A 24,062-nucleotide genomic window follows, 5' to 3' on the forward strand; every position below is an offset into this window, starting at 1 on the left:
TTAGTTTACGAGGGACTGATTAACACGTAACTTAATGTATTTACTAAGTTAGGGGTCAGTTTTAGAAAGATCCATTAAACCTTACGTTGGTTACTAATGCCAAAGAGAATTTGAAATAAAGGTGGATAGTTAAAGAAAACTTTGTAACCACGGTAAATTTACTGCCATCTGTCAACACATAATTAAAACTTTTAGAACGCCATTTGACTTTGATCCTTATTGTTTCACTGATATGTGTTAAATTTGTTAAGTATCAAATAGTGGCGCCACTTTAGTCAAATGGCGTTCTAAAGGTTTTAATCATGTGTCGAAAGATGGCAGTAAATTTACTGTGGCTACAAAGTTTTCTTTGACAATCCACCTCTATATCAAATTATCTTTGCTAATGCTAAAACAATACTATATACTGATGACTACTAGCGGATCTTTTTAAAACCGAAGCCTTTATTCCAAAGAACTTATTTTGACATTGTGATATTTTTGCATCTATCTGTTATATTCGTTTTTATATGACGTACTACGTAATTTTGTTGACTATGTTGTGATAGATTTTTTAAGTTAGCTAACAATACCTTAGCACAATAGAAGATATCGCTCGGTATTACGTCTTATCCTTATCACTTTCGCATTTATATACTAGGAAGTGGTTGATTTTCGTCAATAGGTATCTAAGGATGGTATTCCAACTGTCCAATTTCTTTGTCCAATGTGCATTGCGTCACACTCTCTTAATAAGCAAAATGTGAGATGCAAATATCGGACCAAAAAATTGGACAGGTAGAATACCATCCTAAAACACATCGAAACGGGTAACTGGGCGTGGAATTGGCTAACTCGTTCTATATAAAATCGATCGATCGAACCGTGCAGCTAGACGAAAAGGTTAATTAGTTGAGTTTTAATAAGTTCCCCGTTTTGTCCCTGGTTTGATACATTCATGTCATAAATAAAATATTATCAGATATGTGAATTCATAAATAACTTACTGTGTATTATTTTAAATAAATTTTCGCCATATACATGTTTAGAACGCCTATGAATGCATGCAATTTAATTTTTAAGAATGCATCGGGTAAGGGACGAAACTCCATTGATTCAACAAAAAATGTAAATGCTCATAATATGACAACGTGTGAAATCCGTGCACATACGACACAAGCTTTATATTGCTTTTATGGTCTTTCTCTCATATTTACTTCTGTAAAATATCTACTCGATACCATGATGTGAGAGTAAATCTAGTCGACGACGTGAACTATCGAGGCTTATCAAATTATTCCAAAACTATTTCGAAAAAAGCCGCCGAACTATAATACCTATAAGAATAAATCTCGTACCTTAATATTGACTCTTATTTCAAGTACTTACATGCTTGTGGCCTACAGTGCTTTACAATGATATCCATTCTATTGTATATTATATTTTTGAATCAATATTTTACTGAATTAATTATCGCTGAATGAAAAATAAACTATTATAGCTTGAACAGGAACTAACTCAGTTTTTTCATTTTATCACATGATTAAAGGTAGTTATAGCATTTTTCAATCAGGAAGATTACGCTGACAGGAGAGAAATGACAATCTCAATATTTTTTAATTTTATTTCGGCTTTTTGTTGTTTTACATTTGGTACACTAATTATATTTTTGTTCTTATTTGAGAGCTATAAAATGTCAGTAACTTTTTGTCTATTATACACGGTCCAGATACTTACAATGCGTAACCTTATTACAAAGACATAAGTTCCATCGATGATCAATTAATCAGTTGCTGTTAGTACGATTATTATTGCCATAGAGAAATAAGAAGTAATAGAGTGCTCACTCCATACATCAGTTTTGGTACCAAAATGCTTAATATATACGCAGTCGACATCTAGCATCGAGTAGCGTAACTCTCGCTTTCTGCTACTCGACAATAGATATCGCGGCAAACAAAAAGTCTAATGCTCAACGAGTTTCCGCTAATATTATAACCAGAGTAACCGGAACCCTATTTTCAACTCCTACACTTACTCTGTTTATAATATTAGCTGAAACTCGTTGAGCATTAGACTTTTTGCACTCTATTACTTCTTACTTCTCTATGTTATTGCCCATATACGAGTATTAAGGTGGTTTATACATATTTTTGGCACTTTGTCTATATCGATATTTTTAGACGTGGCGATACATTGACAATAATAAATAAATAATAAGTTTGGTCTAGTTGAAAAGAACCTTTGCGCAAACTCCAGGTAAAGTAAAATCTTATAGTCTATGCGCAAAGAGAATACTCGTGGAATGTATGGGGCCCAATACATTCCACGAGTCTTCTCTTTCCGCACAGACTCTATAAATATGGACTATTACACCATGATGCTTAAGTAAAAAATAATGGCACGCGTTAACCTTTATCCTAATATCTGAATCTAATATACAATGAGAAACTAATATATAATATGAAATTGCGTGAGACTTCTAATGTTCTTTTTTTACTGGCGAAAGTCGGCGCAAGGCACCTGCAAGGTTATAGTGGCCCGCATTCCTGGTCCAATGTTTACATTAACCCTTTACCAGGCTAAGGGATATATATTTCCCACATGAAGCACTTCAAACATGTGTTCTATTTTAGATGAGTAAGACTGACATTCCATTGTCATTTCTGAACTGTCAGCCTGGTAAAGGGTTAACAGCATTAGCAAGCGAGATTGTCAGAGAATGCCTTTGTTCCTTGAAGCGGGCCGGTTATGTTAACACCGCCGAACGTAACCGTGAGTCCGATATGGTACCGTAAATATTACACGCGAATTATTTTCCATGGAATAGGAATAAAACAACAATTAATAAGTTACTGGATAATTTATTCATAAAAGCGAGATCCGTCGCTAAAACATTTGACCCCGTTGCATGTACCCGGGGAGACAGCTCAACATTTCGCCATTATTTTCTTCCGCTATAAATAGACTACATGCATCGTTTTTAGTCAACAGGTACCACTTCCTCACTTGTCATTAAGGCGCTACATGTATGAAGACGCATTTAGAAATTGTCCTTATTGACATCTAACAAGGTGCGGTTTGTCTTAAAACGTCACAAATGATATTGTAGTAGAAATTAAAAGGTTATTTAGAATATGTTGAAATATCTCTACGGCTACGCTCTATCCTTAAAAATACCTACAAAGTCCAAACTTATCTAAGTAAATATCACATCGTTCGAAGCCTCCTTACTTAGGGAGTCGATTTTTTACGAAGAATTTAACTACGTAATTTATTTTTACTTCGAAAATTAACATTGGTGGTAAGCATGGATTATATATAATTTATTATTTGGCTACATGTAAGTATGCCGTCTACTTCTTCCTGTTGCCGCCGCCGCCAGCCACGATCATAGCTATGCGCATAAAGATGTTCAGGACGTCTAAGTACACAGACACCGCCCTGTAAAAAAAAAACGTATATTTAGACTGTCAAATCTACACTCAATAGAAAGTAATCTTATAGATGCAACACACACAAATACACAAATAATTAAACATAAGTCGGTACTTTTACAGTGATTGAGCGTGATGCATCTTTAAGATTGCTTTAGAAGTGTGCGACTGCGTGGATACTTATAATTTAAAATCTTTAATTACGTAACCATGTAGCAATCCCAAATGAGGCCTTACAATTATGTACTTACGAGTTGATGGGATCGTAGGGCTGCATGCCGTACATAGGGTGCATCTCGGCTCGTTTGATGATGGCCTGCGTGTCGTACAGGAGGAAGCCGCTGAACACGATCAGACCGCCGTACAAGCTCAGCGAATATAGACCTGGAAATATAAAATTACCTGGTCATCGTTTCTTTTCGGAAAGTTCATTTATCTTATGAAGAAAATCGGGGTATTACCACTCCCTATCTCCCTAAGTATAGTGGGTCAAGCCCCTTTGGACCATGTTTAAGATAACGGTTTTTCCCAGTTATTACCATTAGGACAGAACAAATTTGCCATCCTCAACCAAAAGGGTACTTGTTGTCGGTTGTCAATAAAGCGCTATTAGCTATATGGAATAGCTTCAATTTGAAATCAACCGACAATGTGGTATCTTTTGGTTGATAATGTCATTTTGTATTCTTCACCAACTCTCTGTCTCTTTAGCCCGTCTCTACCCTTCGGGTGTAGGCTTCCTCCTTCATTTTACATCACTCGTCACGGTTCTGTGCGACCAGGTGCCACTTCTTCCCCGCAGTCTTTTTGATGTCGACGTCCCAACGCACCCGGGGTCTACTTTGAGGGCGATCCTCCCGCCATGTTCGGGGGCTCCCTTCAAGAAGTATGCCTAAATATTTAGTCAGCTGATGGTAGGTACAGGTGCAGGTACCGACCGGCGCCGAGCGCGGAGGTGGGCGGCAGGAACATGCCGGCGAGCGAGGCGGCGAACACGGCGCCGAGCCCCATGGCCAGCGGCGCGCGCATGTTCAGGAACTCGCCCGACGGCGCGCACACCGCCAGCGTGCTCAGCCCGCCCACTACGCCCGCTGTGTACCTGCAAACACGTATGCACGAGTATGCTTCATTGAAAACCTATTGGAGACCACTTTGGTGTGTATGAACGATACATTGCCAGCCCCACATCAACAACTTAGCACTCCTATTTAATGTACAAAAAATTCAAATTTCTTGAATCTAGATGAAGATACCCAATTCCAGCTACTGGACCAATCAAGTGGCTGGAATTGGGTGTCTTGAGTACATATAGTGCCTAAAGTAAAGATGCTATGAATTCGTGTCAATAATTTTGGAGCATTTATTTATCGGTCCCTCGATACTGAGGAACGTGACTTCATGTCCTTCCGTTGAAGACCAGGTTCCTCCATAGGGTTCTGTTCCTCGCCAAGGCATGGCCTTGTTTTTTTAATTGCATCTGCACCTATGCAGCACTTACATAATTTGACCACACTATCTGGTAGGGAAAGGGCCCTGCGGTCTCGTACCTTCAACTGTGCCCATAATTATTACTCTTTACGCGATGTGAGAGGTGTCCGAAATATGTAAGCATTTGGTCCTAGCATATAATTGAGTTTATATATATCCGGAGGGAAAGTGCATTTAAACCTTAAGCTAGCTCATTTTACTCAAAGGAAACTTTGTTTTATTTTTAAAAAGATACAAAACATACTTTTTCTCCAATATGCTCGGAAATGTTCAACTTATTGTAGCAAAAATATATCAAACTCAAAAAAAAAAAAACCATTATTGTCGTGTTTTAGCGGACAGGAAGTTATTCCTATATCGTTTTTTACTAATTAATATAGCCGCAGGCTGCGTCTACACGACCCGGTCAGTATCATTTCAAGCTATAGGATAGAGTCGTGTAAGACCGTTGTGTATGATCGTGCGAATACTGCTTAATAAAATCAAAGACTATACAACTTTTATGTTTTTTTTAAGGATCTCATGCATACAAATACAGCTTATATTGCACAATTATATATAATGAGCAAATATTGAATGGTACTGAATGGCAGAATAGTTGTGCCTTTACGGTTTAAAAAATAATTGAAGAGGGAAATTGTTTTTGACGTTTTTAATGTGAAGGTTCCATTTCAGTGCTGGTTGATGCTTACATTATTTTACCTGATGTCCTCGCATGTTTGAAGAAAAGCATTATATAGGCCTCGGCAGGAACAGCAATTCGTGGATTCGTCTTTTTTGTCGGACGAAAACTAACACTCATCCACGAATTACTCTTATCCCGGCCTCGGCAATAATGTACTATTTCCACACTGTATATGATTAATCTATTTAAAATTTGTCCAGTAGTAGTTGTTAATCCTTTAGAACCAAATTCCAAACAGTTAGCTTATTCAATGAAGGATTTCTCTAAAGGCTCCCAAATAGTTGTCATGTCGTGTTTTAAATACTCAATCTTTTTATAGTATTTTTCCTACTCCTCTACTGTTATCTGTCATTTATACATTCATTAACACGAATATAAGGTTTCAAGTCTATATTGTCTATTCCTCATAACAGCACTTGTGCTTTAAAATCGCTATAACGTTACTGGGGATTCCCTCTGGTCGCATAGCAACTTTCGTCATATTTTTAATTGTCATAACACTTTATGCATACAATTGGGAGTCATAAAAATCTTTTGTCAGATTTATTCCTAAGCATAACTGGGTTTTTGTCATAAATGAGTTATGTCATAATTTTTATAGTCATAAATTTAATTCGCATAAAATTTTAGGTTAGGTTCGTTAGGTATGCACAAAAAATATATGACATATAGCAGTTGTCATATATTTTTTGAGCATGTATGTTAATAAATATTATGGCTAAAAATGTATGACACAATATAATATGACTTTTCATTTGTATGCGCAATGATAATTATTACAAGTTGTTATGCATATCAAAGTTATGACTAAAAGTTTTGTCCATATTGCAACCAACCTAACAAAATCAAAACTAATACAGTTTCAAACTAAGTGCATTGCTGCCAACTTACAAAATATTCATTTGGTTGCATAATATAGTAACACCCATAAACTATGAAGACCGCTTAGCGTTGCTTGTTAGTCTCCATAGGCTACTGTGGCCAAAATCGAGAAAAACTGTCCAAAAATTTAATTTAGCAAAGAGCAAGTACCAGGGCCTCATGAGTTACGACAAGGTGTCGGGCCGAGGCGGGCTGGGCGCGTAACAAGGTATGCTCGCGTATCTTAGCTATATACTTTTGCTTTTTTTACCTAAATTAAGATTTATTTTTGTTGACTCATAGGAAAAGTATTGTATGCAATGTTGTATAAGTGGGTGTAAAAATGCTCATGGCGTATTCCTTTACAATGTTTGGCTCCGGCTCACATTGTAACTCGTTTCACTCGCCTCTTTTGACCCTTCTTATACAACGGTTGCATAAACAAATTAATAATTTAGTTAACTTACCAAGCAGCTCTCAAAAGAACAGGGCCTCCCAGGAAGCAGATAGGTGCAATTACTGCCCCCATGATGCCAGTGTGCACCATCCAGGCCAGTTGTTTGGGGCCAAAGCCTGGCTTATACTCCATGCCTCGCACGACCATGCCCGATCCAATCATGAGGCCCATGGTCATGATTATTGACTGGGAAATTACAACACATGAGTTTTAGCACATATACAAAGATTTATTAATATTTTTTGTTAGGCCAAATAGATTTGTATAAATACAAATGTACCAACAAAACTACAATTTAAAATTTCTGAATCAGAAATAGTAAGCATTACGAAGTATGACAAGTAGAATCTTGTATATGCCAGTTTAGCATCAAAGTAAAAAAATATAATTTGTGTATTATATTACATTTTTTATAACATTACAAGTGAATTGACAACATTTAATTTTTTCATGTAGGCTATTTATGTCATGTATTGAAGAAAATGAAATTCTAATGTATACATGTTTTTTTTATTTCACCTTTCAAACAAACTTTTCATTTAAAGCTATCAAATCTAAAAGTGGCGAATACCAAAGGGTCGTAAGTGTAGTATGATGTCATTACTACGGCTGAAAAGCTCTAATAATATTATATTGAAAGAAAGAACCTGTGAATAAACGTAAAACACAAAGACGTGACAATGACATTTGAAATTTATAAGTCTATCACAACCCAACACAATTCAAATTATATACATAAAATATTTTTTTCTTATACAACCATAGTAATGACATCGAAGTTCCAGTTTACATATGATTTCTATAGTAATCTAAATTGTATTTTTTCTTATTTAATGCATGTTAATTATAAGATGTAATGTTATGAAACGATGTGTCCCGCTGAGTTTCTTGCCAGTTCATATTGGGATACCCTCCTCCAATTGAGGGGGGATTTAAATCTTCTGGGGTCAGAGGTGTAGGGGTAGAGCAGGTGTAGCTTTATTTGACGTTCATAAGTGCATTGTAATATGCCTACTTGAAAATAAACATATCTATCTTATCTTTACACTTTTTTGCGATTTTCTAAGAAATGAATGGAAATAAAATAAAATAACTAGTTACATACACAGAAAAAAAATAGTTCTCCAGCCAAGTAAATACTCTTGTGTCAAGACATTTTGTGTTTCCTATATAAGGAAACAATAAAATTCCTGCGTCAAGATATAAAATATTTCAAAGTTTATTATTTAAGCTAAAAAAATTAATTCTCTATCCGAGCTATAAAAAGTTTTTTTTTAAAAAGCTCATTATTCTCACCAAGAGCGTTTACGTTTTGTTTTAAGTAATGTATTTTTTAAATTGAACCTAACTGTCTTAGTGCAATACTTAAAGAACTCGTGCCAAGAAACTTTGTTTCTTGGGGCTTAGATAGTCATAATTGAATTGATAATTATATTTCTCCATAAAAACAAGAAAAAGCATTGGTTCAAGAGTGCGTTACTCAATGTGAAATAGATATTATTTATATCTAGAGCTGAAATCTCTTAACGCCAAGTTTAGTATGTCTTGAATAAAGAATGAATTTTCTTAAACCAGCATGGTTTTCGTCATTCGTTGAAATCTTTGTAGTTTTCAATAATCCTCTTCATCTTCTTCTTCTTCCTCGCGTTGTCCCGGCATTTTGCCACGGCTCATGGGAGCCTGGGGTCCGCTTGGAAACTAATCCCGAGAATTGGCGTAGGCACTAGTTAAACTAGAGGGGCTTATTGGGATTAGCCCGATTACCTCACGATGTTTTTCTTCTTCACCGAAAAGCGACTGGTGAATATCAGATGTTCGTACAGAAGTTCCGAAAAACTCATCGGTACGAGCCGGGGTTTGAACCCGCGACCTCCGGATTGCAAGTCATACGCTCTTACCGCTAGGCCACCAGCGCTTTTGTCTCCTTCATCAAATTTATTGATACTATTTTATGTAAAAGTCTCAAACCAAAGTTTTGGTGCTTTTACTTTTAAATAGCTTTGGCTCTTGACTGTATATTGACAACATCAAACCAAGAATTAATCGCTCTTGCGTAAAAACTTAAGTCTCAAAGCAACATTTTGGTGCTTCTTCTTTGAAATAGCTTTGGCTCTTGACTGTAGGTTGAAAACATCAAACCAAGAATTTATCGCTCTTGTCTAAAAACTTAAAGTCTCAAAGGAAAATTTTGGTGCTTCTTCTTTGAAATAGCTTTGGCTCTTGACTGTAGGTTGAAAACATCAAACCAAGAATTAATGGCTCTTGTATAAAAACTTAAAAGTCTCAAACCAAGAATTAATCGCTCTTGCCTAAAAACTTAAAAGTCTCAAAGGAAAATTTTGGTGCTTCTTCTTTGGAATTTGGTTATATTTTTTGGTTTGAGGTAGAGTTACTCAAGATAAAACCGTTTTTAAGAGCATGCTATATCTCTTTCTTAGACTTTTTTTCTTGCGGCGAATAATTAATATCTTAAATAACTACCATTCGCTTTAAAAATTTGTAAAGATAAAACTAAATAATTTTTATTCTCCTTTAAAAAATTATGTTGTTTTTAACTCAAGACATATTTATTGGACTAAGCAATTTATTATTTTATTTAAGCAACCGTGCGCAAGAGAGTTTTGCGTTTTGAATTAAGATATCTTTACAGTACAGGAGAAGTATATTTTCCAAAATGGTTTTCGATTTAGCCCACTTTACAAATTTTGAAATGTTGTCAATGTTGTTGTAAATGTACAAATGAACATGATTTCAATGGAATAAATGACATGATATGATACTTTTAGTACTTGAATAGGTCCATAGGTTTCTTTGTCATCATGACACAAGCTAAAACTGAATACTATTATTGAACTGTATATACTATCCCCCTTATTCATAAATGTCTACTAAAGTTAACAAGCCGCTATAATTGTTTGTCCCTTTCCATCATACCAATATGTTGGAAAGGGACAAACGATTATTAAAGGCTTGTTAACTTTAGTAGACATTTATGAATAAGGGGGTATTTGTTTGACAAATTTTTACTGTCTGAATACTTACCATCCATCCATTTCGAGCAACAAGATTTAGTAGAGCAGGTGTCCTGAATACTGTGATGGCACTCCCAGCTGTGATGACGAGTGAGCCCGCAATGTACCCATAAGTTGTCTTGATGCGATCCTTAACATACTGTGGCCAGAGGCTGAAAACAGGCTACTTGTAAACCACATGTTTAGATTTAAAATGTTTTAGATCACCATATTCTTAGAATTATGTTTCAGCCCAGCATTTGGCAGCTATTCATTATTTAGGGGTTACCACAATTTGCTGCTTTGGGCATTATAGTTTAACCAAAAATGTCTGCTTTATATTACAATCAGGTTTTCAACCACTTGAGAGATTAGAATCATTTTCTTAGCATCTATTTTGGTTTATATTGGGTTTATTTAAATATCAATGTAAGAAAACAAGTTTCACAACAATTACAGCTGTTCTATTTATAGTTTCCCCTGTTGTTTTCGATTAGGTTTGTTTACAGATAACATATTAGTAACTTCAAACAAACAACTCACTGTGCTTCCTGCAAGGTGCCTGGTTTGACGCCCGTGCCATAGTAACACAGAGCACCCAGACCAACAGCTGATGCACCAGCCAGAGCCCCTTTTCCAATGCCGAAAGCTGAAAATAAAGAAGTAGATATTATATTAAGAGTCACATAATGCTTATGTTGTGTTAATATATGTATGGAATGAGCAGAGATTTCGTATATACCGTTAGGACCTGCAGGAGCCATTAACCTTTCCCACAGTGTCGGTTGAGTCCTGGTCGCAACGCGGGAGCGCGGTTCACGTGCGTAGTTTCTAATAGTGATAACATAATTCTTGGGCACCAATTTTTGCGGAACCGGAGCCTTAAAAACTTGAGTTACAGTGGCCGACGAACGAGCAACACACATGCGAGACAACATCGTGATGCAACCTGCATGAAATAAGAATAGATCAATCAAATTTACACCATAAACTGACGTAAGGCCGAGAAATTTCTTGAGTGAAAGAAAACTTACGTGTACGTTTCCACAGATATTAACACAGGGTCTCAATGTTATAAAATCTTTTAAAAAAACTGGTAATTGTCGCGACGTAGTATATTTTTTGACGGCTCACTATCCGGCGGATCCGGCCGCTGTTTGTGAAACAAAACAACTGATGGAAAAACTTGCGATTTATCTTGCGGGTCTAGTCTAGAAAATACTGACATTAATGACATTACTGACGCAATATCGACCAATAGCAAACGTGGTAAAGGGATTTTAAAGTTTTTCTTAAATCAAAGCATGTTTGAGGCTGGCATAAGTTTATTGATGGTTATGACGTCTTAAACATTTGCTTAAATATCCTGTCATTTTTTTTAAATAAAATAAACTGTCAAAGTCATAGTTGTCATCATTGTCATGTCAACCTCACATGCTCAACGCGAGGACCGCGTGTATCACCTTCTTATTATTACAATATAATTGAAAAATGAAGAAAGAAAGAAAAATAAAAAAAGAAAAGAAACCGGCAAAAATTCCTTATGTTGAGGAAGATAGAGAATCAGGTATGCACAAACTAACTTTAGAATGCTTAATTTTTGTAAACGAATCTAAATTTGATTACCATTCGGCGGTTTGCAGATTTTAGTGAAGAAATGGCCCCGGAGATGCATAAAAAAAGCATTGTAAAGAATGGAAAGACAAAAAAACCTGTGAAAACTTCGGATGAAGAAGATAGAGAGTCAGGTCAGACACAGAATCTAACTTTTGAACCTATAACCTATCTATAATCCGAGGTTAGATCCCACCGTCGCAATATAGAGTCACGGGACTTAATAGAAAATATATAAAAAGTTAAATGTAGCTAGGTTATTTAAGTTTTGAAGTGGTTTACTGTTTTCCCAACAAATTCTGACTGTTATTATTATTTGGTGGTGTACAGATTCTGATGAGGAAATGGATCCGGAGACGCATAAGAAATCTCTTGAAAAGCTGAAAAAGATTGATCCAGACTTTTACAACTTCCTGGAGGAGAATGATGAGAACTTGCTGAACTTTGGGGTGGAGTCTGGAGACGAGGGATCAGATGGAGAGGATCAGGAGGATGAGGATGATGTTGTGCACAAGCCGGGCCCTCTGCAGGCTGACAGTGATGAGAGTGACTTTGAGGTTAGTCATACACACCAACAAAATCTAAAAGGAATGTAAAGATTTGTTTTGTTAAATATACCATACCATCTGCCTAACATAGCATGCTGGTAGTGACTTAACATGTCAAACTGTGTACATTGAAATCATATCTCTGTTATGAGCAGCTGTTTAATTTTGTCCCCAAGTCTTGAATATTACATATTTATGTAGGTGTAAAGTTAACTGCAGAACTAAATTAATTTTGGCCAGTTAAATAACTTCCTTTATTATATCTTCACACAAATATGTTTGTTATAGGAGGAAGTTGAAGTTAGAGGAAAAATTACACTCAAAATGGTGGCTGAATGGCAGGAAGAGTTAAAAAGTGAAAAGAAAATCAAAATTGCAACACTTAATTCTGTCATCAAAGCTTTCAATGCTGCCATGTTAAGAGCCACAAGTGATGATGGGACTTCCAAGGGAGAGTACAAAGTAGAAGGTATAAAAATATTTTTTTAACACCAGAGGCAACCATTTTGGTGATTTGTGTTTTTATTCCAAACAAACTTATTAGGCGGGTCCCCACAGAGCATCGTCAACACTGGCTGGTTTGGGCGCGAGGAAATTGCCTTGCGCGTATGCTCGCTCTGTGTGGACCCGCCTAATGACCAAAGCGTTAGAGAAGGCCTCTGTTTAACTCGGGCAAATTGCTTTCGTATGTCTGGATGTTCTCATCTACACGTTGCAATTCTCAACCAATTCTTGTCAAATTTTGTGACCAGATTTTATGATTGTATTGTATTGTATTCGGGTGATTTTCCGCAACTCGACGACTTGCGCCTATTTTGCGTGATATAGATTTTATGATGAAATAGAACTTTTTGTTGATTCAGTGTTTTGAAATTATTGCTCAATTTGGCATAAAGGACATAATCACCAATAGGGTCTAGAGGTCACTGTGATTAGGGCGTCCTCCCGGGAAATACCGGTTCTCGATTTCCCGGGAAATCCCGGGATTTATTTGGAATCCAAAGAACCGGTACTGAGCACCGAGTCCCGGTTCTCCCGGTTCCCGCCATAACATCAAATAAATATTTATATTATCAGTAAAATTAACGCACCGGCAAGTTCGGCAGCGTCGCATTTGAGTGCTATTCCACCGACAAGTGTCGAACCAGAAAGGATTTTTTCATCCGCAGGATATATATGCAATCGATTGCGAACATCTCTAGGTGACCGTACCATAGACGCCATTAGTTTTCTTCGGACATATTATCAAGAAAAGAGATGCAAATAAAAGTATTGGACTAAGTACTAGATTTAGTTCGACTGATTTATACATATCATCTTAAGTTGACATTTAATTGAAGTAATCATTAGCGTTTCGTCAAGCAAATTCGACATATTTACATAACTAGTCAGATTTTGATTTTAAACTTGTAGGTGTAATTTTGCAAAAGTTTATTATTTTGTAAGATTCAAATGTTAGATAATGACCTGAAATACCTGATTATAATTTGTTAATGTTACGTTTAAGTTTCCGTAATATTGATTACTTTTTACTCAGAGTTTAATAATTTTTATATACACAAGACTTAAACTACAATGTTTATGTATAAAACTATAAATCACATCCTTGTGTCTAATTGTTATTGATCTCCAGTTCCATCCGTTCTTAAGCCAATGATTAGATTTGGTTAGGTATTTGATAAGTTCTTTATGTTAAATTATTTATTTCATTATTTGTGAGGTATATTTTTGTTACAAAAAAAGAACTGTATTTGTTTTAAGTGTGTTGATTATTATATTACTGCAATGTTACAATTATCTTAAGTTATCACATTTGAAATAGAAAAAATATTGAACTATTATAATTAGACTGATTTATATTATTTAAGTTCACATTTAAAATTAAAATAATGATTAGCGTTACGTCAAGTAAATTCGACGACATGTTACATAAATAGTCAGGTTGAGATATTAAAATTTGTATAACTTTGCACAATTTGTTTTTTTTTTTAATTACAATATTAAGATAATTATGATATTGTGAACATGATAAGAATGTTTAAAATATTATGGTGTTTGTAAGTATTACTTACTACAGTTACTACACATGATTCATAACATTACGATTATGATCAATGACACTGTTAACTGATTAATCAATTAAGACTGATTAAAGTAACTATAAAGACTGATTTAAGTGTATTATTCCTAAAAGTGTTTTTTATTCTATAAAAAATTCTTAATTATTCCTACGATTCCTTTTCATTATTATTATTAAAGTTAGTTGCAAGATTCACAGTTAAATGATGTCAAACAAAATATATAAAAATAATTCAGCTCAGCATAAAGAACCGGGAGAACCGGGAATCCCGGTACCGGCTCCGACCCGGTACCGGGAAATGAAAAACTAGGAACCGGTCCCGGGACTGCACGCCCTAACTGTGATGATGACTTAAAAAAAACTTTTGCATTTTCTAAGCTAATGCAAGGTCTACAGCTCACAGAGCCACTAGTTTATAATATAGTGTCACTGCTGTTGCTGAATTAAAGTTTCTGCAACTTCCTTTCTAGTTATAATTAATATACTAGGCATGAGAAAAATTTCTTAACTATCAGGAACAAGAAAGACCAAACAACACATCTAATCATAGAATTTTTATGTTTCAGGCTCTTCAGTATTCAATGCAGTTATTCAAATGTGTGTGTTATATCTCCCTGCTGCAATAAAAAAATATCTTGGAATGGAGCAGTCAGGCAAGGATCCTCAGAAATGCAAACATTTTGTCAAAATAAAGGCTCCTCTAGTGGCGTATCTAAATGATTTGCTTAAGCTTCTTGGTGGAGTTACATCTGAGAACATACTTACAGTACTCCTGAAGCATTTGCACCAGATGTCTGCCTATGTTGCCTGTTTTGGCAGAATATCCAAACATGCTTTGAAGAAGCTGATCACCCTGTGGAGTAGAGGGGAGGAAACTGTGAGAGTTCTGGCTTTCTTGTGTATCCTTAGAATCACAAGAAACCAGCAAGCAAACTTACTAGACCTTGTACTGAAAGCGATGTACATGACCTATGTGAAGAACTGCAAGTTTGTGAGTCCCACTACTTGGCCAAGTATTAACTTCATGCGGAGGTCTTTAGTGGAGATGTTTACTTTGGATTTGAATGTGTCATACCAGCATGTTTTCCTGTACATACGTCAGTTGGCTATCCATTTGAGGAATGCTATTGTTGTTCAGAAAGTAGAGAACAGGCAGGCGGTGTATAACTGGCAGTTTGTGAACTCACTGCACTTGTGGGCAGACTTGCTTGGGGCCACCACCAATAAGCCTCAGCTACAGCCGTTGGTCTACCCTCTGGTGATGGTTATCACGAACACCATCAAGCTGGTGCCAACACATCAATATTATCCAGTCAGATTCCACTGTGTTGAAATATTGATACATTTATCAAAAGAATCCAACACTTTTATACCTATACTACCTTTTCTGTTAGAGGTGAGATTGACAAATTCTTATTACTTTTAGTATTTTATTATAGATGACTTTTCTATCATGAATGAAATCATATATTATGTTTCTGAAAACTTGTACAGGTGTTTCTGATTGCAGGAATATATGTATATATATATTGTTGTTTTAATAGAACACTGGATTTATAATTAATCTTCTTTTATAGGTATTAACATCATATGACTTCAACAAAAAGCACAAGAAAGTTTCCATGAAGCCACTGGACTTGTCCTGTGTTCTCCGACTGGCCAAGTCACAGCTTATGGAAAATGGATTCAAGGATTCCGTCATTGAGAGGATTTATGGATTACTACTGGAGTATATGGCTAATCAATCGCATTCCATCGCCTTTCCCGACCTTTCTCTGCTTGCTATCATACAGGTTTGTCAAATTTCTTTACGATAATTTAATGGTTAAAAAACCTTTTTATAAAACTTGTAAAATCGGATTTGTATTTAACCCTTTTAACGCCACGCATATCCTGTGCGACGCATCACCGTGAACCTTATCGGAATGCACGAATGTTAAATGTTGGGCTGTATTAACCGCGCGCGTCTGTCGTCTTTGGCTAATTATTGACCATACTTTTTTTAATAAATATATGACCTTAAAAATGTAGATAATTAAGACAAAATTAACATATATATATTTACATCAACAATTTTATGTTATTGGGGCAATAAAGAATATATACTTACAAATTAAAATAACTAAATTTATTCAAACTCTTTTTTTGCAGATAAAACAGTTCCTGAAGACCTGTTCAGTTTCCAACTACACTAAAAAGCTTCGCCAGTTACTTGAAAAAATTGAGGAGAACAGTAGATTCATTGAACGCGAAAGGTCCAAGATCAGCTTTTCACTGAGCGACAGTAAACTAGTAGCAGCGTGGGAAACCAACATCAGCACCAAGGGGTCACCGTTACAAACATTCTATGAGAACTGGAGCAAGATCAACAAGATACAGAAGAGGAAGAAGGTGACCAAAAATGATGAGATTGCTGGAGAATTACCCATGATAAAGAGACCGAAGTTATCAGAGGACGCTGCTAATACTAAACCCAAGAATGAGGGACCAACGGAACTGTTCCCGTCTGACAGTGAGGATGAAAAAGACCACTTCAAATTGGAAGGCGAAGACGAGCCTCCGCGTAAAAAGAAAATCAAGAAGAAGAAGGAATCTAAAAAGAAGAAGTCTAACAAAAAAGTGGCCGTCGATGACATCGATGATATACCAGGCGGAGATGATCTAGTGCAAGATTTGAGTGTTAATGACTGGTAATAAAGCTGACATGTATATGTAAATTTACTAGTATTTATTCCTATTTATTTCTTTTGAATACCATAAAATTATTCATTCTGTCTTATGGCAGAGTGGATAGTCTAAAACTGAGGAGGCAGTATGATAGAAGTCATTTATCTGATCATAGCTATTCCCTTGTTGTAACTTCTGTGTGGGACAGCTGCCTATTTAAGGTAGTTACATAATAATATCAAATATAATTTGAAATAGAGGTGCATTGTAAAAGTAAATTTTGTAGCCACAGTAAATTTACTGCCATCTTTGCCAGCAGCCAGAACGGCATCTTTTCGAGCGATGGCGCCATACCTTTGCAATAGTAGATGGCGCCATTTTTTGGTATTTAAGAAATTTAACACATATCAGTGAAAGAATAAGGATCAAAGTCAAATAGCGTTCTAAAAGTTTTAATTATGTGTCGAAAGATGGCAGTAAATTTACTGTGGCAAAGTTTACTTTTACAATCCACCCAAATTCTCTTTGATAATATGTATATATGACTGCAGTCAAAAAACAGAATTTGTCTCCTCTTCCTCCCATCGAAATCACACTGAAAACGGTAGAAACTGTTAGGTTATGTAGATATTGTGTGGCCTATACGCAGATACAATACAATTATACAATTTTCAACTCTATTATTAGCATTTACGTTGTATGCCTTTATACACGCGACACCCAATTAGGGTGTTTACTCTTGATCAGTAAAATACATAAAAACGTGCTAAAATATATTTATAACATAAAGAAATAATAACGATAGGAAAGTAAATAAACAATAGAAAAGTCACGGGATTCCTTGCAGGAAGTAAGTCCACTGGGCGCGCGGCTCCGGCGGCTCGAGGCTCTCGATGCTGAGGCAGCCGGTCGGCGCGCCGCCCACCCACTTGTCGCTCAGGTACACTAACACCTTCGTTTCCTATAATATTGCACATGTCTCAGTTATATGATTTTATTGCTTGCTCAGCTACTGTGGCTATCAGATGTATCGGAGCGGCGAAAGTGCTCATCAAAACTCACAAATGACTACCACAAGTTCAGAGCCATAGTGAACTTTAGGTACTAGTATCAAAATACGGTTGATTTTTATTGATTATTGATCTTTTTTCAATTTGGTGAGTTTTGGATGGTTTTACTCTGTAATAGGAGTTTTAATACTACCAAACCCTGTGGTGCGCACTAAGCACGCATATACGTAAGCCTTCGCGCGCAAGATAGCTTTTTCCAATGATATGTTTTTACAAAAGTGATGTACCGCCCTGGGTCCTTACTTCATATTGTACGAGTAGGTAGGTCATGTACTACGAGTATATAGTCTATATAGGATGTTAGTCAAGTATCGTCAGAATTTACCTTTTTAGATTGTATTATTTCGACAGGATTTTTAACGTAAAATTCCTGTTTATCGATAGATATCTTAAACGTTCTGTTGTCCATAAATACGTTTTTGAATGTTATCGCTGCGAAACCACCTGCCTTGACTTCAAATGGCCCCTGGGGCTTTGGTACTTTTGCCGTTCCCTTTATGTGATATCTAAAAAAAAAAATTGGTACAAATTTCCGATAGGTATACAATTTATAATGTTCGGAATCATTTCGCAATATTAGGAAGTCTGTTTCAGGGTCTATTCCCATTTATGCCCTACATGACCGCCGCCATACATGCATTGAGGCAGATGGGAATGATTCATATGAATGGGACAAATGGGAATATACACCTGTTTCAGTCCCTTCTCTGTAAACAATCCCTTTTATTTCTACTTCTGCATTGGGAAAATGATACCTCCATATTTATCTACCGACATGAAAACGTACTTAGGTATTTAAAATTATTTACTGTATTGTATTAATTTATCACTTACACGAATTCTCCGGCGTCCGGCGAATCAAACGAAACCGTGCATTGCTGAACCCCAACTTCGGTCGGTTCGAACCACACGAGGAACTTGCCCTTTTCGAACGGACCGAGGAAATACTCTTTGTCAGTCGTGATTGAGGGATGGGTGACCTTAAAAAAATGGTAGAACGTAGTTAACTTTCGGTATCTACCGATTTATTTTATTCAATTGCATGTGGAATGTGGACATGCCTGGAGAGACTAGCCAGAACATAAGGTACTTTTATGGCTAGCAATATCCAAAATCTACTTACATACCTTTAATCTACTTATCCCTAATTGTATTTAATCTAGAGTGAAGTAAAAGATCTCAGGATATAATTTTCAAAGAAATAACTCGAATAATAACGTTTTTCAGTAATATTTTATAACTTCACCTACGGCAAATAAAACCACTGATCGGTAGCCGAAAGGTTCACTTTTTGAGATTCCTAAAAGTCTCCTCTTCTCAAGTGGGGCTCTCACTAGGGGGACGACAAGACCCGGAACCGAAACATTAGCCCGAAGTCCGATGTTTTTAGTAATACGCTAAGCTTACTCACTGCGCTTGTGAAGACCGCTTTGACGGGACTCCTGTTCTGGACTCGAAGCCTCATCGGGACCCGCGTGCCGATCGGTGTGTCTACCTCTAGCTCCTTCGCTTTGGCCGGCAAGCACTTCAGTATCATCTTGTACATGTATGTTCCGACGAAATTGTTGTAAACCTCCAAGTACTCCTCGCTTTCGCCTACTACCAATGGCGAGTAGGACATTACGAGTGGCGCCTGAAATAGATGACCAAATTATACAAAGCGTTCGTTAACAGTTGGTTCACATTGGGGTTTTGCATTAATTGAAAACATAAAACTAAGAAAATGTATCTTGTGACCTGTGATTGCCTTCCTATATCAATGGAGCTGGGAAAGTCCAACTGCTGACAGCGCACGTAGGAGCTAGCCGACACATATGCACAACCAGCTTTCACTGGACCGTATCTCGCGCCCGTGACCTTTACGTCAATTTCTTATACTTAAGAGTATTTCTCGAACTAAGAGAACATGGCTTGTGACCTGTGATTGCCTTCCTATTTCAATGGTGCTAGGACAGTCCAGTTGCTGGCAGCGCACGAAGAAGGTAACCGTTACGGCTAACGGGTTGTGCACAATTATCTCCCGCTGAACTGTTTCGCGCGCCCGTGACGTCAACGTCAGCGTGTCTACGATCTCGCTTGGGGTGACAGTCGCCACGATCTCGTAGAACTGGTACTCGCGTGTTTCCTTGTGTACGAACACCACCTGCGGACGATTCTTACATTTACATACTCCACTCCACCACCACATACGCGCCAATAGAATTGGAAATTTATTCGGTTCGGATTTAAGGTTCAAATTAGATTGCGCTTTCGGGAAATGTGACTTGCCTTTAAATGAATCATCAAAGCTGGATTAATTGGTATATATTTGGATCATCCACAAAAACCTTGTAGATTGGTGCGGCATGGATAGTTCGTGTCATCCACGACGACGCGCATATTTGTCAAAACTAACCTTTAATAATATGAAAGTACGAGTCAAGGCACGCGTTTTCGTGAATGACACGATCTAGAAAAGGGTTAAGGTTCTAGTTTAATAGTTCCTACAAATAAAATATTGATATTTCGTTCTTTATATTAGACTGGGAACTGGGAAGTATCACGTGTCGAGCACGGCTAGACAAGAAGCCTATAATGAAATTTCATACAAAGTTACAGACCCAGGCCGGGAAGTTTTTAAATTTCCTTTCTAAATATATTCCTAGTCTATATGTACTCGGCTCGGCCGGCAACCCCTTACTTCCCAGCCTCTGTTAGTAATGTACTGTTATTTAAAGCAGATAAATAGCGCAAGACGAATTTAATTAAATCCATGTAAAGTCCTTATGGCAAGCGTTATTATAGAATCCTTATTTTTCAAAACTTACACACAAGCGTATTTATCGGTAGTTAAAATCCTTACTTTCATGTGCATCTCACACTCGCCATAGCACGCGTAATCCCAGCGGCACGTGGCACACGTTTCGCCCCACACTTTTACGGTCTCCGGGTGCTTAATCTCGTAGAAAGCGTCGAACTTATCGGGGATCACCTTCACTACCTCCGTCGACACTACGTATGATTCTGGGGACTAAGATAAGCGCTTTTTATATCTAGGTACATTGTGGCCGGGCACGTGAGAAATCAGGTTGATTAGCGGGGGCTCCTAGTCCTAACCTAATAACAGCAGTTTTCTGTTCCACATGCCACGTAATGTAAGGTTACCAATATACCTACTTCAAAATAAAAATAAATTACTTAAACTCGACATTTCTAGTCGATTTTAAGTGTAAAAATTTCAATATTGAATATTTTTGTCAATTCGACATGACGTATTTATGTATTTACATTTCAAATATTATTAACGATATTCTGATATTTCGTGAAACAAAAAACTTAGCCCGCTCAACGGTACTCCATAGAAATTGGACACCGGTTCATCATAATAAGCGTTTTAGAAATGAAGAAAATTGAGATTAAGTAAAAGTTTAGGTGACTTGTTCCACAATATTACTTGATAATCAGATATTTATCAAGTGATGATTTACATATTTCCGTGTCAAGAAAAATATTGTTGTGAGTGTAAGACACCTTTCCCATACATACGGAAACACTTGCTAAGGGCTACGGCGTAGCACTTCTCAGAATACTGTAATTATTAGACGTCTTAATGCCATTTAAATAGATATGGTAAAATGTATCACCGTACCTCGGTGATATGATGAACCTTCAAAAGCTCCGTGTGAACATCCTTGGCAGCCACGTTGATGGTTATTAGTCCGTTAGGATTCGGCGGCAGCGCTATGCCAAGTAGACTTATGAAAAGTGCGCCTTCTCCCAAATTAGTATATAACAATTCGTTCTGTAATAATAATAATTTCCCGGTTAGTTTCAATTCAGTTATAATCCATACAAAATAGTGTCACTGTCAACTAACTTAGAGGTAGATACCTACAACACTTATACTTTTTAGGGTTCCGTACCCAAAGGGTCAAACGGGACCCTATAACTGAGATTCCGCTGTCCAATTGAAATTTCTACAGATTATGTATTTCTGTTGCCGCTATAACAACAAATACTAAAAACAGAATAAAATAAATATTTATTTCCAATCTCGAGGTTCTCACCCAATCACCGAAGTCAAGCAACGTCGGGCGGGGTCAGTACTTGGATGGGTGACCGTTTTTATAGATAATGGTACGGATCCTGTGCGAGTCCGACTCGCACTTGGCCGGTTTTTTAAGTACCTACGCTATAAATAGTGATCGTTAATCTCGTAGCCTTTTTGTGGCAGCGTAGTTGAATTGCAAGTATGGCAAATTAGCATTAGAATATAATATTTTATTGCTATATTATAGCAAAGTTAAAGTGATTAGAGTCAATTGATAAAGATTTATACGTATAATAACAACAACGACCACCTTATTTGGCCATATCTCTTGAATTGATGTAGCGATTTTATTAACGTACCTACGCTGCCACGAAAGTATAAACTATATAATCGGCCCGATTCGAAGATTGATTAAGACACGTTTAAGATCTTGGAGAGATCTTTAAAAGATCGATAGCTAAACGACATCTCAAAATCGACGTTTATTTCGATTCCGCTGTGAACCCAATATGATCTATCTACGATATTTCTAACGTCAAAGTGACATTATATTGGTTGCCTGAATCGAGATGCTTCTGACAATTATATGAACTTATCTAAACCAGAACTTATCGTTATCGTATCTCCTTCTTCGAATCCGGCCCAATTTTAGTTTTAAAGTTCGTTCTGTTAGCTTCAATTTAGAGACTTAAGCCCAAACTAACCAGTGAACAAGGGAAGCATTATTGTTAGTTTATTGAATCATTACGAGATGGTATACAAACAATATTTTCAGTTAAATATTACCTCGTGTCTTCCCATAATTTTCGGCTTGAAATAGATCGGGATGTCGAATACTGAGTTAGGTTCGACGTTACACTGGGCTAACGTGGAGAATGGTCCGGGAGGCATCTCCGATAGCACCAGCCATGTCCCATCGGTTCTGTAATTGCGGTTTTTAATTATTTGAATGAAATTTATGATTAATGCAGCTGACAACTGGACAACTCCATTGCGGATCGTGTGACCGCATCTTCAAAACAAAGTTTGGTTATGCGAGCCACATAAGGGCATTTCATAATCCGGATAAGAATTGTTGATGGAGTCAGATGTTTAGTAAATTCTTGTCACTCAGTCACAATGTCACCTAGATAACAATGACATGACAATTCAGTGTACGTTTTTGGATCAAGCAACTACGCTGGATCCTTACTTATTGACCACAAAATACATGAGATACTTTAATTGTCGGATGACCATTGAAATGTTGGTAGAATATGAAGTAGGCATAGATCGATCATACGAAAAGAAGACTAAAGTTGGCTTGTAAAGATGTATGTGAACTCGACTGTACGGACTGTACCTATCGGCTCGATGATAATGAAATTAATTCCAAGAACTTACGGGTTCGTTCGGTAGTTCTCGATATTGCAGCTCGCTTACAAGTAAATAAATGTCAACAACTTACGGGTTCGTAACCGGCACGTAACTAGTCTGGACCTCTCGCACCGGACACTCCATGAACACGGTCTTGGCCGCCACGTCGCCCACGTCCAAGCAGGCGGCATACAGGGCTAGCTCCTGTGACTTGTAGTTCTCGATATTGCAGCTAGCCTAGAAGTAGATATTTAACACTGAGAGAGTTGGGATACTTGGAATATTAATCTTTAGACTCTCAATCTATAAAAGTTTTTAAGAGATTTTTATCCTTGAGCATAACTATTTTTATTAAGGTCAGGTACGTTATGGGTGGATACATATGTGAATTTTTGAGGTGTTCCATTGCACCGTAGCGCGTACCCGCGCACCTACCTACCAAGTAAAGTTTTGAAAAATGGGAAAATTAGTAGAACACTGTTTTTCCTGGCAAGTCTAATTAGGAGGCATATAACTTATAAATATCGATTAAACATTAAGTACTCGACGTGCATCTCGTTCGTGGTTATTGGTGCACGATATATGACTAAATCAAATATCTCAGATATTCAGACATCATTCAAACATCATTCTGATGTCAGTGTACGTTCTAATTGGCCTGTAATGTAAGTCCAATCACAAAGTTGCTAAACCTCATCAGTACGTAGGGAGGAAGCGTTAGCATTAGAGTGCGTCCGACACGTAAATCGTACTCTAGCATCCGAACAAAAAATTGTAAT

General features: G+C 36.9%; 3 protein-coding genes across 3 annotated transcripts in view; 1 reads left to right on the forward strand and 2 right to left on the reverse strand.

The window, feature by feature from the left end:
• Positions 1 to 2,823: 2,823 nt before the first annotated feature.
• On the reverse strand, positions 2,824 to 11,138 carry LOC133517934 (growth hormone-inducible transmembrane protein-like). The gene is made up of 8 exons (XM_061851416.1): positions 10,953 to 11,138; positions 10,661 to 10,867; positions 10,462 to 10,567; positions 9,950 to 10,091; positions 6,918 to 7,093; positions 4,355 to 4,515; positions 3,668 to 3,800; positions 2,824 to 3,423 (listed from the first exon to the last, which is right to left on the reverse strand). The coding sequence occupies exons 2-8, from the start codon at positions 10,854 to 10,856 to the stop codon at positions 3,336 to 3,338; spliced, it is 1,002 nt and encodes a 333-aa protein (XP_061707400.1). The 5' UTR covers positions 10,857 to 10,867; positions 10,953 to 11,138; the 3' UTR covers positions 2,824 to 3,335.
• A 189-nt stretch (positions 11,139 to 11,327) lies between these two features.
• On the forward strand, positions 11,328 to 16,877 carry LOC133517932 (nucleolar complex protein 2 homolog). The gene is made up of 7 exons (XM_061851415.1): positions 11,328 to 11,485; positions 11,562 to 11,666; positions 11,863 to 12,089; positions 12,369 to 12,549; positions 14,727 to 15,556; positions 15,738 to 15,953; positions 16,312 to 16,877. Exons 1-7 carry the CDS (start codon positions 11,410 to 11,412, stop codon positions 16,852 to 16,854), a joined length of 2,178 nt encoding a protein of 725 aa, XP_061707399.1. The 5' UTR covers positions 11,328 to 11,409; the 3' UTR covers positions 16,855 to 16,877.
• A 710-nt stretch (positions 16,878 to 17,587) lies between these two features.
• The window catches only part of LOC133517935 (hydrocephalus-inducing protein-like), a 58,527-nt gene continuing 52,052 nt past the window's right edge, over positions 17,588 to 24,062 (reverse strand). The window contains exons 72-80 of the mRNA XM_061851417.1: positions 23,375 to 23,520; positions 22,714 to 22,849; positions 21,526 to 21,678; positions 20,740 to 20,907; positions 19,816 to 20,040; positions 19,309 to 19,530; positions 18,732 to 18,877; positions 18,223 to 18,403; positions 17,588 to 17,788 (exon numbers count right to left, since the gene is read on the reverse strand). Of these exons, the coding sequence (XP_061707401.1) occupies positions 17,657 to 17,788; positions 18,223 to 18,403; positions 18,732 to 18,877; positions 19,309 to 19,530; positions 19,816 to 20,040; positions 20,740 to 20,907; positions 21,526 to 21,678; positions 22,714 to 22,849; positions 23,375 to 23,520 (1,509 nt within the window). The 3' untranslated portion in view covers positions 17,588 to 17,656. The remainder of the gene's footprint in view (positions 17,789 to 18,222; positions 18,404 to 18,731; positions 18,878 to 19,308; positions 19,531 to 19,815; positions 20,041 to 20,739; positions 20,908 to 21,525; positions 21,679 to 22,713; positions 22,850 to 23,374; positions 23,521 to 24,062) is intronic.

The sequence above is a fragment of the Cydia pomonella genome, chromosome 5 (assembly GCF_033807575.1).
Source record: "Cydia pomonella isolate Wapato2018A chromosome 5, ilCydPomo1, whole genome shotgun sequence".
Lineage (NCBI taxonomy): Eukaryota > Metazoa > Arthropoda > Insecta > Lepidoptera > Tortricidae > Cydia > Cydia pomonella.